At 43.2% G+C, this 15,130-nt stretch overlaps 1 protein-coding gene across 1 annotated transcript in view; it reads left to right on the top strand.

The window, feature by feature from the left end:
* LOC126471567 (putative inactive carboxylesterase 4) overlaps nucleotides 1-13,581 on the top strand; it is a 164,236-nt gene extending 150,655 nt beyond the window's left edge. The window contains exon 8 of the mRNA XM_050099829.1: nucleotides 13,295-13,581. Coding sequence (XP_049955786.1) covers nucleotides 13,295-13,581 — 287 coding nt within the window. The remainder of the gene's footprint in view (nucleotides 1-13,294) is intronic.
* The last annotated feature ends 1,549 nt before the right edge of the window (nucleotides 13,582-15,130 follow it).

The following is a 15,130-nucleotide window of genomic DNA, read 5'->3' as shown; positions in this document are numbered from 1 at the left end:
TGGTTCTGTCAGTTTATCCAGGTCCCATTTCCTTAATTTCCCACCTTTTAGGAGTTTCTTCAGTTTTAATCTACAGTTCATAACCAATAGATTGTGGTCAGAGTTCACATCTGCCCCTGGAAATGTCTTACAATTTAAAACCTGGTTCCTAAATCTCTGTCTTACTATTGTACAATCTGTCTGAACCCTTCCAGTGTCTCCAGGATTCTTCCATGTATACAACCTTCTTTTATGATTCTTGAACCAAGTGTTAGCTATGATTAAGTTATGCTCTGTGCAAAATTCTACCACACGGCTTCCTCTTTCATTCCTTACCCCCATTCCATATTCACCTACTACTTTTCCTTCTCTTCATTTTCCTACTATCGAATTCCAGTCACCCATGACTATTAAATTTTCATCTCCCTTCACTATCTGAATAATTTCTTTTATCTCATCATACATTTCATCAATCTCTTCGTCATCTGCGGAGCTGGTTGGCATATAAAATTGTACTGGGATGGGCTTTGTGTCTATCTTCACTACAATAATGCATTCACTATGCTGTTTGTAGTAGCTTACCTATGCTCCTATTGTTTTATTCATTATTAAACCGACTCCTACAGTACCCCTATTTGATTTTGTATTTATAACCCTGTATTCATCTGACCAGAAGTCTTGTTCCTCCTGCCACCGAACTTCACTAATTCCCACTATATCTAACTTTAACCTACCCATTTCCATTTTTAAATTTTCTAACGTACCTGCCCGATTAAGGGATCTGACATTTCATGCTTCGATACATAGAACACCAGTTTTCTTTCTCCTGATAATGATGTCCTCCTGAGTAGTCCCTGCCCAGAGATCCGAATGGGGGATTATTTTACCTCCGGAATATTTTACCCAAGAGGACGCCATCATCATTTAACCACACAGTAAAGCTGCATGCCCTTGGGAAAAGTTATGGCTTTAGTTTCCCTTTGCTTTCAGCCGTTCACAGTACCAGCACAGCAAGGCTGTTTTGGTTAATGTTACAAGGCCAGATCAGTCAATCATCCACACTGTTGCTCCTGCAACTACTGAAAAGGCTGCTGCCCCTCTTCAGGAACCACACATTTTTCTGGCCTCTCAACAGATACCCATCCATTGTGGTTGCACCTACAGTACGGCTATCTGTATCGCTGAGGCATACAAGCCTCCCCACCAACGGCAAGGTCCATGGTTCATGGGCGGGTGGTTATTCACTGTATGCGAATTATTAAAGAGTATTGGGACTGAAAGTAGTTTGAACCTTATCACACTAGTATCTTTGCCGCTAATTGTCAAGGTGATTTCACTAATAAACGAGAAGTGAAAAATAGTGCCGTTAAAAGACTAAACTTGTGCTGAACAGACAGTGAAAGAATTTGAACCCATAATTAATATCATGTCATGAGAATTGAGAAGCTTAGACATTGAAAGGCCCAGAAATATATTTATAATTTATCGCACATTAATGGCAATGGACAGTCTCATGGGAAAGCATATGTTTGGTGATAGGTACACAAAGACATGTAGTACTGACTGACTGTTATCATACTGAAACAGTACACGCTAGGATCAACTCTCCTTTCATTGATCCCCCAGTGCCATCTCTCATTAATTTAAGAACTTAATTGTGTCAATAAAGCAGAAAGATATGAGACATTCCCAGTGTTAACTAAATTCCATAATCAGATAGTACATAGACAATAATATCTGTGAATATTCAAGGATTATTAAAGGAAGCTGATAAACCTTTTTACAAACATATTTATTAGGATTCAATGAATGCATACGGACTGCTAAAGTAACTAAATTAAATTACTCAGGGAAAAAAATTAGTAAAAATAGACTGGGATTCAGTTGATATCTTACTCCAGAGTAATAAAAATATAAACAAAGCTGTCTTTGGATCCATCATGGTTGAAAGTGTATGAATTATATCTGGAAAAACGCAATCAATTTTCAACTGCTACTTCACACGAGTAGATTCACAACGTGATTCAGAGATTTTTTGTGCCTGACCCACATGGGAGGGAATGGTTCTTAACTAGCAGGGACAATATATACACGAACCTTTGAGATCAGTTCCACTGCGGGGGTGGCGGGAACGGCGAAGCGATATCTGTGCAGTCGCAATGACGGTGGGTGTGGAGGCATGAGTTTCAGGACATGTGTCACATCTTCAGGAGCGCATTAAAATGTAAGCCCACAAAGGATGCATATCTGAGTTTAAAACAGGTTAAAATATTTTAAAATAGCGCATCCCTAGTAACATATTTTAGCCTTAGCTATGCATCCCTTGTAGACTCACATTTTAATATGCACCTAAAGATGGAATGTATGTCATGAAATTGGGTGAGACTCCCCTTTTCAGAAACAAATAAGTTTTACTACTGTAGCGGATTTTATCATTCACAGTGAATAACAGTTGTGGATGTTCTGTCAAGAGAAATGTGTAGAATTTCAAGGATGAGTCGCACGAATGATATAGATGCATCTCCTTTGTAGACTGGATGCATGTATCTAGTAAACTACCAGTAAGCCCAAGTATTCCATTTGTTTTACCTATGACTATCTATTTGATCATTGCATTTCATATCACTACAAATTGTCACACCCAGATGTTTACTTACATGAGTTGACCGATTCCAAATGTGTCTCGTTGATACTGTGATCATGGGAAACAGTTTTTTTCATTTTTTGAAGTTCACAGTTTTAAATATTTGAACGTTTAAAGCAAGCTGCCAATCTTTGCAACATTTTGAAATCTTATCTTTATCTGACTGAATATTTGCACAGCTTCTTTCAGACAGTACTACAGTGTACAGTGAATGGACAAAAATATGAAAATGCCAAAAATGCAACACATTACCGTTCCTAATCCAGTGTGGAAAAACTGTTCACATTCCAGAGCTTCCAGGTACTGAATGGTTTTCAAGGAAATCTTATACCATTCTACCTACGAAAAGTGGCAAATTCAGGTAACAATGATGGAAGTGAACAGAGATCACAAAACCTTGTCCCTGAAATAGACCACAAAGGTTCAATAATATTGATCTATGGTGACTTGGTGGTCTGGGGAGATGCAATAATTAATCCTTGTGCTCACGAAACCAGCCCTGGACGAGGTGGGTAGAGTGAACATGGGCCCTGTCGTCTTGGATCACAGGGTCAACATTGGAGAACAAACATTGTACCAGGGGATGCACCTGCCCACCCAATATAGTCACATATTCCTTGGCAGTAATGCGTCCTTACAGATTAACCATGGGGCCCGTGGATTACCTCGATATGGTTGCCCAAATCATCACCAACCCCCCACCATATTTCACTCTCAGGATGTTAAATCGACCAGAAGTTGGAAACAATGTTGAATGAGACTCATCCGACCAAATGGGTTTCTTCCATTGCTCTATAGTCCAGAGTTTAGGGTGTCGGTAGCTTTCCTGTTATAGACATTTGCGTCACTGAGGAGCGACTTTGGAATTCCAGCTTGCCCTGCAGTTTCATGCTGATAGAGCTCTCTTTGTGTTGTTTTGGTGCTGGTAGGGTCTGCGAGTGCAACATTCATTCCTGCAGTGACTTTTGAGTTCAAAATAGACTCTAAGATACTACGACAAATGTGTACAAGGATAAGAGCCTAAGGTTTTTTGGATTGCTTCTGCTACCCTTCTTGTAGATGGGTGTTGCCATTGTTTTGTCCCAGTTACTAGGCACTGTTGTTTCTTTGAAGTATCTACGGTATATTATTATAATTAAAAGAGGGGTTGACTCAGCTGCAAATTCAAAATACTCGTAGAATCTCATAGGGACTGCATAACACCCTAGAGCTTCGTTAAATTGTAGCAGTTTCAGTTTTTCTCAAAACCACAAACATTCTATCATTATCACTCATCTTTACGGTGGCAAGAAAATAACATTGGAGCAATACCCCTGGTTTATTGTTTGTAAAAGAACTTTTGAAAACCAAGTTCAGTCTTCTGCTTTTGATTGCCTACCCTCAATTTCAATTTATTTTTCACGTCCATGACTTCATGGACTTTAGAACCACTAACAGTCTTTACAGATGACTAGAATTTCTTTGGGTTTTGTGAGAGATTCCTTGATAACATTCTGCTAAACTAACTGTTGAATACTTCACTCATTGCGCCTTCACAGCCAAATTCGTTTTATTTAGCATCTCTGAATCTACAGCCCCATTCTTTGTTGTATACCTATTGTGTAATAGTTTCTGTTTCTTTGGCAGTTTCTTTACAGTGATTGTATTCTACAGAGGGTACCTCCCATCATGAACTGTCCTACTAAGCAAATATCTATCAAGTGCTCTGTCAACTATTCTTGAAAATCTGAGCCATAGTACAGGGTGTCCCATTCAAACCTCCCTGATTTTAAGGACCCAGGAGAGAGAAACCTCAGTAGTATGACAATGACAAATGCACCATATTGTAGAGCATCTCAAAGAATTTATATTCCCGTGTCAGAAGTGCCAAGCATTGTTGCCAGAGTGCAGCATGCTTGCATGAACCGAAAATGGCAACTCCACAGCAGTGCGCACAAGCAGTAGTGTGGTTTGCAGAAACAAAGTCGCTGATTACTGTGCAAAGAAATTATCGTCATGTGTATCAACATGATCCACCTGATGTGAAAACAATTAAGGAATGATATAGGAAGTTTTTGACAACAGGAAGTGTTGTGAAACATCCTGGTGATGTATGTTATGGAGTTTCAGAAGAGACAGTGGAGGATATCAAACGTTTCTCAGAAGCCCACGTAAGTCAATTCGTCAAGCATTTAGGCAACCTGATGTACCTCAATCAACACTGCATCGTGTAGTTCACCAGCATCTTCATATGTGTGCTTACAAAGTGCATTGCTCTAATCCACTAATGGCCGTCTCCACCATCATCATCAGGAGTAAAACTACTGACTGCCGAGACTTTTTTTAAAATTGTTATTTCAGTTCCCCACATAGGGGGCGGGCTGGCAGCAGACATAGCCGCTCTTCAGACAAAGGTTACAAAAAGCTTATTTAAAAAGTTAAAATATATAAAAGCTGATAATGAGAGATGATTATGTAAAAAAGTTATAATTTTTAGATAAAAACAAGTAACAATAAATGAGAATTTGTTAAATATACATAGATAGCAATACTGAGGGTTTTTAAAACTCATTTGACGATTTTATATTATGGCTAAAATACAGTCACTCGTGAAGGTAAATGTTGCCATGGTGTAATGGTGATGTTGTGAGGTGACACTCGAAAAATATTGTCATGATGAAGGTGGAATGGTCAGTATGACCATGGGGTCCTGTAGAACTGCAGGTAGCCACTAAAAGGCAGTACGACCATGGAGTCCAGTAGAACTGCAGGTAGCCACGAAGAGGCAAAAAAGTGGATGAAAGGGGACGGGGAAAATTGAACAATGGTGTGAGGGTGATTAGGGTTGGAAAGAAGGGTGTATCTCAGGATGGGAAGTGGGAGTTAGTTAAAATTTCGGTGGAAGAGGATAGATATGGCATGGAGTTGCATGGAAAGTAGAATATGGATGTAGTGGTGCAGCAGAGTATGTGGATTCATGATTAGTGTGTGGAAAATTGGTTGCTGGGACTGGGTTGTTTTGCAATTTATGTATCAGATTCGAAGGTGCTCTAGGAACAGAAGAAGGTGTGGGAAGTGGATGAGTGGGTACAGGATGCGAGTTGGGGAAAGCAGGCAGATGTGGAAGATGAGGTGGAGGCGAGGTGCATGTCTTTCCAGTATTTCAAGGGACCCACAGAATTTAGGTGAGGCAGAGATTCAGGCAATGTGAATGTATGTTAGGATGGTGTGGATGAGGGATTTATAGGTGAGGATAATGGTAAAAGGATGTAGACACCATGTGCAGCTTGTTAGTAATTTTAGTAGTTTTAGTCGGTTTCAAGTTTTGAGTTGGATGGTAAGGAGATGTGCATTCCACTTTAATTTTCTGTTGAGCATTAGTTCTAAATACTTTACTTCATCAGTCAGGGGGATAGGTTGTTCGTAGATGGAGAGGTGGGAATCTGAAGAACCGAAATGCTGAGTGGTGTGACCAAAGATGGTGGATAGGCTTTTCTGTGGACTGTCTTGAAGTTCCCATACATTACACCAGTTGACTAGGAGATTCAAGTGGCCTTGGAGGGAGGCATGGGAGAGTTGAAGGGATGATGAGTGGCTAGGTAGATGATGTCATCAGCATATTGCAGGAGGTACATTGGGGGTGGCAGCTTGGGAATGTCTGCAGTGTACAGGATGTAAAGGATGGGTGAGAGGACCGAGCCTTGAGGTACACCTGCAGCAGAGTAAAAGATGTGGGACAGGCATGGTTGATTGTGATGTATCTAGGATGGTGTTGAAGGAAGGATGCTGTAATGCAGATATACTTAACTGGGAGTGCATATGTTTGTAGTTTGAAGAGTAGTCCAGTATCACATACCCAGTCAAAGGCTTTTCAGATATCAAGGGCGACAAATATGGTGGACTTTCATTTATTCAGTTGATGGGAGATTAGTTGGGTAAGGTAAGGAAGTCAGTCATCAGTGGAATAGTTGGGACGAAAGCCATATTGGATAATGGGAATGGGTAGGTGGATCACAAGATGCTGATGGATTTGGTGGGTAAGAATAGTCTCAAAGATTTTGCTGAAAACTGATGTGAGGCTGATCGGTTGATATGATGTAGTCTGTGAAGATGGTTTATCAGGTTTCAGGAGGAGGATGACTTCAGACATTTTCCACTGCTCTGGGTAATAATCTGTGTTCAGTATGGTATTGTAAAGGATTTCGTGATAAGGTCTGGGACATTCCTTGAGGAGGTGGTAGGTAATTTTAACGTGGTCAGGTGCAGTGTTTCGCTTTTTAGCGAGTTTTTGCGTAATGTCATCAGCTGTTATTGGTGTGTTTAGTCCTATTTGTGGAGTGTTGTGTAAGTACTGGAAGTTTAGTGCGAGAGATGGGGTGGTTTCATTGGCATGTTCATACATGTAAGAGTCCATCATGTAATCAAAGTTAGGACCTTGTGTTGGTATGGTAAATGTGCCTTCCATGTAGGATGCAAAGTGGCTGGCTTTGGTGAGATTGTCTGGAAGCGGTCTTTTGTTATGTAGGATGGATAGGTGGGAGTGGGGTTGTTTCTGTAGAGTCCATGGAAGGCTTTCCAAGACTTAGCAGATTTTCTAGGTGTTTCTTTTAGTTAGTGCATGTCATGTGCCAGTCCCAAAGTCACATGGCTTGTAAATAACTGCAAACATGTCGCTGGAGCCGTCAGTGGCGCGTGAGCATGCCTTGGTCACGAGTACGAAGGAATTCTCTGTAGGTGCGAAGAGACTGGCGCAGGGCAAGAGCACATGAGCACAGGGAGCAAGAGGAAGACAGTCTTAGTAGTGAATTCAGAGTGGGATATGGTTGGAAATGGCATCCAAGAAGGTGTATTGTACGAAGTCAACCTCACTTTGAATGTCATCAGGATTTTGGAGGCTGGAATCATGGCTTTCAATTAAGCTATGGATTTGGGCACAGTATGCGTTCCACTCTGCACAGGAATATCCTGGATATCTCAGGATGGATTATTAGGAGTGGTGTGAGTTGGGTTGGGTACACTGTATGAGATCTGAAGGAGGACAGGTTGGTGATCACTCCCAGTTGGATCTAGGACTTCTACTGCAGTGCACCTCAAGAAGATGGGTAGGCAAAAATGGTATTGGGGGTGGTACATGCATCACAATGGGTGTGGACAGGGAAATGGATATTGTGGCCAATGAGAATGCTGACAAACTCACACCACCTATGTTTTTCTCAATTCTATGGGACTGAAGTTTAAGATTGGCTGTGATTGTGTATGGGGGCTGGTCTAAATTTGTCTGGAAATCGTAAGGGATGGGATGATTAGCATGGATGTAGATAGTAGCAAGAGTTACTGTCAGTTTTGAGAATTGGCGGGGGTAAGGTGCTCAATTGGATAATTGAGAAGCGGTTGGGGAATAGAGGAAATATTTCGGATTATCAGTGCGATGTAAGATGTAAGGAGACATACAGATGGAATGGTGGGGTTGGAGAAAGGTTACATTGAGGAGGAGAGCATAGAGTTCTTGTTGTAGGAGGTTATGGATAAGAAGATGTTCATTAGAGTGGAGGGAATGGATATTTCGATAGAGGATGTTGTACGTCTGCTACAACATTTTCAGTAAAACAAGGAGTTGGAAGAGTAGGTTATGCTAGTGTTACCAGACGATCAAAAGTGAAATGGGCTTGATTTTGGAATATGTGACATAAGTATTGAAATGGATGAGGGTCTTTTGAAAAGGATAGATGTTTTGCCGGATTAATGTTGTGAAACTGATTATATCTTAAACGGTGGGTGGAGGACAGAGGGAGTTGTTTGTGAGGAGTGGTTGATCAGTTGTGCGTTTGGGGATGGTGAGTTCAGGCTTTTTGGGAGAGGGCTTGGATTTGCATTTGTGGGAGTAGGTGGGATGAGGTTGGTCGCAGATGTTGCAGGGACTAGGGGAGTTTGGGTTCGGGGTTGTTTGTGAAAGTGGTTTTGCTTGCAATGACGACAGGTGGAGCGCGTTCCTGCAGTGTTCTGTCAGATCTCCATTGTATTGGAGGCATCGCTGAAATCTGTAAGCTAGTGTAGTGGATCGAGATGCTTCTACAGGAAGCGTCCTGCGGTAAATCAAGGCCCCATATTTTATTGGTGTCAGTTGATTCTGAGAAGCTGGTACTAGGAAGCGTGGTCCATTAATACACTGAATGCAGAGTGCCTTGCACACATTGATTCCCAGTTGCGAGTTGAGTTCACTTTCGTCTCTTTGTCAGTGTAATTTAAGTTGACCTTTTTGACCACTGATTTAAATGTGGCGGTTCAGCGTGGAGGTTGCGATTGTTTAGGCGGAAGATTTGTAAGTATTGTAGTGGTAGCATTTCCTTCAAAAGATGGAATAAGTCGGAGGAGGGATGAATGTGAATGAGAAGTGTTTTTTAATGATGATGGAATATTTCCTAGGCACTATTTGCTGTATTTGCATTGCTGAATGTGATTTAGGAGTGTCTTTAGATTGAGAAATTTTGGGTCACACCTGATGAGCAAAAAAGAAAGAGGAATGTACCAGGTGTTGCTGTTCTAGAATGAGTTCGACCTGCATGCTGTCAGTATCTGGTAAAGTTCACTGGATCCTTATGGTTCCACCAGGATGATCACTGGTACTCGACCTTTTGTTAGTTTTGTTGATAAGATTTCGCTGGGTGTGGAAGGGAGGCTGGGGGATGACAGAGGGCAGGAAATGTTTACCTGCTGGTGTCGGAGTATACATCGTAGCTGGTGCTCATAGCTAGCAGTGTAGGGGCTACTCCAGTGATAGTTTGGCTGCTACTGTTGCTTATGGTACTGCGACTGACGATGCTGCTAGCGATGATGTGGCTGGTGCTGGGAGAGCTGGTGGTGATGGAGATGATGCTGCAGTCTGCGGAGTCGGTGGCGCTGGACTCTTGTTAACAGGTCCAGTGGACTTTTGACAGGTTGTTGTTGCCCATGTTGTTGTCCAGGTAGCAGGCGGCATTGTGTAGATTGCGGCTGTATTTTTTGGGCAGCAGTTCCGGGCGAAGTCCTCTTCTGAAGCTTTGGCCATCGTATAGCAATCCGGCGATAGAGATAGAGGGCCTCCGTGACGGAAGAAGCTTACCTCTCAGCGATGATTTTGTAAACACTGCTGACGACGGGTGTGCAGCGGCGGTGACAGTCCAATGCGATAACATAGAAGTTTTGGCTAACTGGTTCTGAATCTAGAAGAGTAGCTTCTAGCAAGTCAGTCACTGCGAGTTAAAGGTCTCCAGCCCTTGCTGTGCCGGCACTGGCACGATGTTCCGCTTATACAGCTATGATTATGGCTGCTGGCACCAATCAGAGAGGGCCAAAACGATGCCTGCGCAGAAGGTGAGTTGGGCAGCTCATAGCAGCTTCGGTCCGCCGTGGCACCGAGTGACATCATGTGGCGCGAGGGGTGGACGCCCAGGTTTGAAACTGTCGCTCCCACCTTCCCACAAGCGTTAAGCATCCGTTGTTGCTTTCTTTTGTCATGCAAAGCCCGCTCTCACTCCCTTGTCAGTGTGTACGCCTGAACTCTGTTGAAACTGTTGCTGATCATTCTAATTTCAGCTATCTCATTTACAACGGAATCCCAGTAAGTAGACGTATGAGCCAAGATTCTTGTGTTTTCAAATTGCAATTTTTGACCGTATTCCAGGCAAGCTCGTTTGTTTAATATGTATGTCCCTGGTTGTCGGTACAACGCTCTGCAACTGCGCGAGATGTCTGACCTATATAGATGCTGCCACACGCGCAAGGAACAGGGAACCGACGCACACTGGTCGAAATTTGAATGCCGATAGTTTTAATCACCCAGTACACAAGAAAGCGGCCCTGAACATGCCAATTCACAGAGAAATAGTTATTTAGGATGACGACCACCTACAATCTGTATTGCAGCACTTCAGACACGTTTTCAGAGGTCATAGTTATAGCTAGAGAGACACTGCAAACGCTTTCAGGTGCCACCAAAGAAGGACGCCTTGTGAATCGGCAGAAAAAGCTAAGGAGGCGGCTTTCCTGCCGTACTGAGGGGCAACAAGCAGCAAGTTAGCATGTGTACTGCAGAGAATTGGACTGAGCCCAGCTTCCGCTCGCCTCCAAGATAAGAGATATGCTGCGTCCTGCTAAAGACGACATAGCTCTCCATGTGCCCTGTGCGTATGCTGTCCCTTTCGAGCGCGGCAGCATGTATTTAGGTCAGAATATTCGCACAACTATACAGCGCTGTACCAAGCACAAGAGTCATACATACTAAGCAAAGGGAGCTTGAAAAGTCAGCCAGTGCTGAGCACTGCCAGGAGAAGGGACACAAGATACAGTTTTAGAACACGAGACTCCTGGCTCATGTGGCAACTTACTGAGATTCTGTTATAAAAGAGGCAGTTGAGATTAGAATGAACAGCAACAGTATTAACAGAGACCAGAGGTACACACTGAGTTGGGAGTGGGGGCGGTCTTTGTATATTGAAAGGAATCAGCGAAGAATGCTTAATGCTTGTAGGAAGGCAGGAGATGCAGTTTCAAACGTGGAGCCACCGGACGTCACTAGGTCCCGCGACAGGCCGGAGCTACTAAGAGCTGCCCAACTCGCATTGTTTTGGCCTTCTCTGATTGGTGCCAGCGGGCGTAATCGTGAGCACATAAGCGGAACATCGCACCAGCCCTGGCAGTCGGTAGTTTTACTCCTGAGGACGAAGGTGGAGATAGTGATTTTTTTTTTCCTTTATTGAGTTTCGATTCCCCCCAAAGGGGGCGGGCTGGCAGCAGCTTAGTACGCTGCTCTTCAACCTACAGAATTTGTTTTTAAAAAATGAAGATAATAAATAATAAAAGCAGGCGATGAAATCGGTGACTAAAATGGTAAAATGGTCGAGAATTGTGGAACTTAAAACATAAAAGAAAGGGTTGATGATGCTAATAAAATACACAAGAAGCAGACAGGTAAAAAAATAGACAGACAATTAAAAAACACGGTGACAGTCTGGTTTCTGTTCGCAAGAGATATGAAAATCACACCCAGTGACAGCATGATTTCTGTTCACAATACTTTGGAAAGACACATAACACTGAACATTCACTTGAACACCGCACTAAAAAGTTGGCACAAATATGACACACCACAGCCGAGAGCAGACGGGAAGCGAAGGGGGGGGGGGGGGGGGGACCTGGAGACATGGTGGGAAAGAAAAAGGGGGAAGGAGAGGAAAAACGAAGTGGGGGGAGGGGGGAAGGAGCCGACGGAGGACGACGACTCTTAAGAGGGGTGGAGGGGGCTGGACAGACACGAGAGGGAGTGGGGAAAGGCAGAGGAGGGGAATGCAAAATGACTCGGAGGGGGGGGGGGGGAGGCAGAGAGAGGGTAGGCAGGGAAAAAGCAGGATGGAAGGGGGCAGGGGAAGAGGAAGCCCGGAGAAAGGATAGAGGAAAGGAGGGGGAGGTGAGGATCAGAGTTGATAGGCGGGATAAATGGAGGGAGAGACGGCATCATCCAGGAGGGGGAGTTGATGGAAGACACCTTGGGAAAGGAGATGAAGGGTGTAGAGGTGGAGGGTAGGGGGGACACAACAGTGAAGGCGCGGCAGAGGGTGGGGGTTGAAGAGGAGAGGAGCAACCAGGGGATGAGGGGGATCAAGGCGGTGGGAGGTGTAGAGGATGCAGATATGTTCGAGGAATAGGAGTAGATAGGAGAAAGGGATGAGGTGATATAGTCATCGAAAGCTCTAGAATTTTATTTGAATAGACATGGCTTGCAAACCGAGAACAACTCCATTTTGAACATGAGCGAGCAGTGTAGGGGCAACAGTGTGAACCAAGAGCACTGTTGCCACATAAAACAGGTTAGCGACGTTCGATACTAGCCGTTTTCTTCTGAAGCTGCTTGGCTGAAATGACTCTGTGACAACAGCGTGCGTGTACAGTCTTGGCCGAGGAAACAGAAGGAAGACGGGGGGTGGGAAAGCTTATGTATCTATCCCGGTTAATTCTTTAACTGTCTTCCTTTGTTGTTTGTTTTTCCAGTCAAGTTTTCCATCTCCTCAGGCCCTGTGCCTTTGGCACGGCCCAATCTCTCCAAGTCGGCGGTACGGCCTTAATGTCAAATGGCTTACGCTGTCACAATATGATAAATGAGATTCTTTGCTCCCCACATAGAGGGGTTGGACGTTGAAGACAAGTGTTTCCAACAAGGTGCTGGCACCTGTCTCTCTCCGCATGAATCACGCTCATTGCGGCAGGAGAAATTTCAGATTAGTGTCACTTCACGTCATGGAGACCAGAGTTGGCCACCAAGAACGTGCGACATGACATCGTATAGAGATTACCTGTGGGCTTACGTGAAGTCGAGTGTTCGTGCGAACAAACCAAGAATGATTCCTAAGTGAACCAAACAGAGCATCACATTTTTGGAATCGAAAATGTCATTAAAAATGTTATAGAAAGTGTGTCAGTTTGGCAACAAGGTATTAATTTCCACTGTTTGCCAGATTGTATACCGAAGACCTGAAAATAAAAATATTTGCAGTTTTCGAGAAACTAATATGTTTTATTCAAAAATGAAATTGTGCTTTCTTATTGGGACACACTTTAATTGTAGCTTTAGCCAGCCTTTATTTTTGTACTACTTTGGCATGAACTGTATGGAACTTCCATTCAAATGTGCCTAAAATTTTCTATATTACTGCTGTGCAGCAAATGGTGAGTTATCGACGGCAGAACAGGTAGCTGATCTGGACCAGAACTTCGATCTGTACGTAGCACCTGATCTGCGTCTTCCAACCGAAGAAGAGAGAGAAGAGGGAGCGAAAGAAGTGAGACAGTTCTACTACGGGAATTCAACCATAACGCTGCAGGATAACTACACAACAGTTGCTGTAAGTGTGCACCATATACTCCTTGTTAACTTCATTGATAAACTCGGCAGTAGTGTACAACCATTTATCTACCACCTGACGTGTTACTCTCCTATAGAAATTTAGTTATTTCTTGGATTGCATCTAATATTCAAGAATATGGTAATCAGTTTAATTTCATAGAACTTGATATAAAAGAATTCCTTCAACAATAATGCAAATATCATCGTAAGAGGGAGCGTAGCGCATCATTTAGATAGTGGGAATGTGGTCTTAATGACGCACCGCTATTGTGCGTGGTATGATCACTTAAGATGCTCAGCAGAAGTTGCAGATGTGTTGATATCAAATACCTGAGCTGATTTTTGAGACCCAGCATCCGTCAGTATTACTTAGTGGAGACTGTATCTGACAAGATTGACGTCCGACAGAATCACTGACCAGAGACAATCACCGAATCATTCTCAACTATTTCTTGCACGTAGCAAGCATAAGACACACTAAAATGATCGACATTGAATCTCAGGTCTGCAATTTACTAAGCGCTATATCAAATTAATAACTAAATGCAATATGCGTTCTACCATTACGTCCCTTCACAGTACTCTGCCGACTCCGTTATGTCAGCCGAAGATATCTCAAACTATCTTAATTTGCACAAAAATATGTAAATAACTGAACACAACGTTATTCAAGCCTGTTTCACATTTAATTCTAAGCACATCTACATCTATATTCTGCAAACTGCTGTGAGGTGCGTGGCAGAGGGTACGGTCTATTGTACCAGTTAACGGGCTTTTTTCCAGTTCCATTCAAGTATGGAGTGCGGGAAGAATGATTGATTGAAGGCTCTGTGTGTGCAGTATTTATTCTGATCTTATCCACATGGTCCTTATATGAGCGGATTGTAGTATATTCCTACAGCAGTCATTTAAAGCTGTTTCTGGAAACTACGTCAATAAACTTTTTAGGAGTTGTTTACGTCTATCTTCAAGAGTCTTCCAATTCAATTTCTTCAATGCCTCAGTGACAGTCCCCCATAGATCAAACAAACCCGTGATCATTCGCGCTGTCCTTCTCTGTATGCGTTCAATATTCCCTGTTCAAAAATGGTTCAAATGGCTCTGAGCACTATGGGACTCAACTTCTGAGGTCATCAGTCCCCTAGAACTTAGAATTACTTAAACCTAACTAACCTAAGGACATCACACACATCCATGCCCGAGGCAGGATTCGAACCTGCGACCGTCGCGGTCGCGCGGTTCCAGACTGTAGCGCCTAGAACTGCTCGGCCACCTCGGCCGGCTATTTCCTGTTAGTCCTGTTTGGTACGAGTCCCACACACTTGAGCAATATGCTAGAACTGGCTGCACGAGTGGTTTGTAAGCAGTCTCCTCTGTAAACTAACAGCACTTCCCTAGTATTGTACCAATAAACCGAAGTCTACCACCTGCTTTACCCAGAACTGAGCCTATGTGACCATTCCATTTCATATCCATACAAAGTGTTACACCCAGGTATTTGTATGAGTTGGCTAATTCAACAATGACTCGATATTATGGTCACAGGACACTACGGTTTTTCGTTTTGTAAAGTGCAAAATTTTACATTTCTGAACATTTAAAGCAACTTGCCAATTTCTGCACCTCTTTGAAACCTTATTTCGATCTGACTG

Source organism: Schistocerca serialis, chromosome 1 (assembly GCF_023864345.2).
Source record: "Schistocerca serialis cubense isolate TAMUIC-IGC-003099 chromosome 1, iqSchSeri2.2, whole genome shotgun sequence".
Classification (NCBI taxonomy): domain Eukaryota; kingdom Metazoa; phylum Arthropoda; class Insecta; order Orthoptera; family Acrididae; genus Schistocerca; species Schistocerca serialis.
The sequence above is the reverse complement of the archived record's forward strand: the minus strand, read 5'-3'. Positions and strand labels throughout refer to the sequence as shown.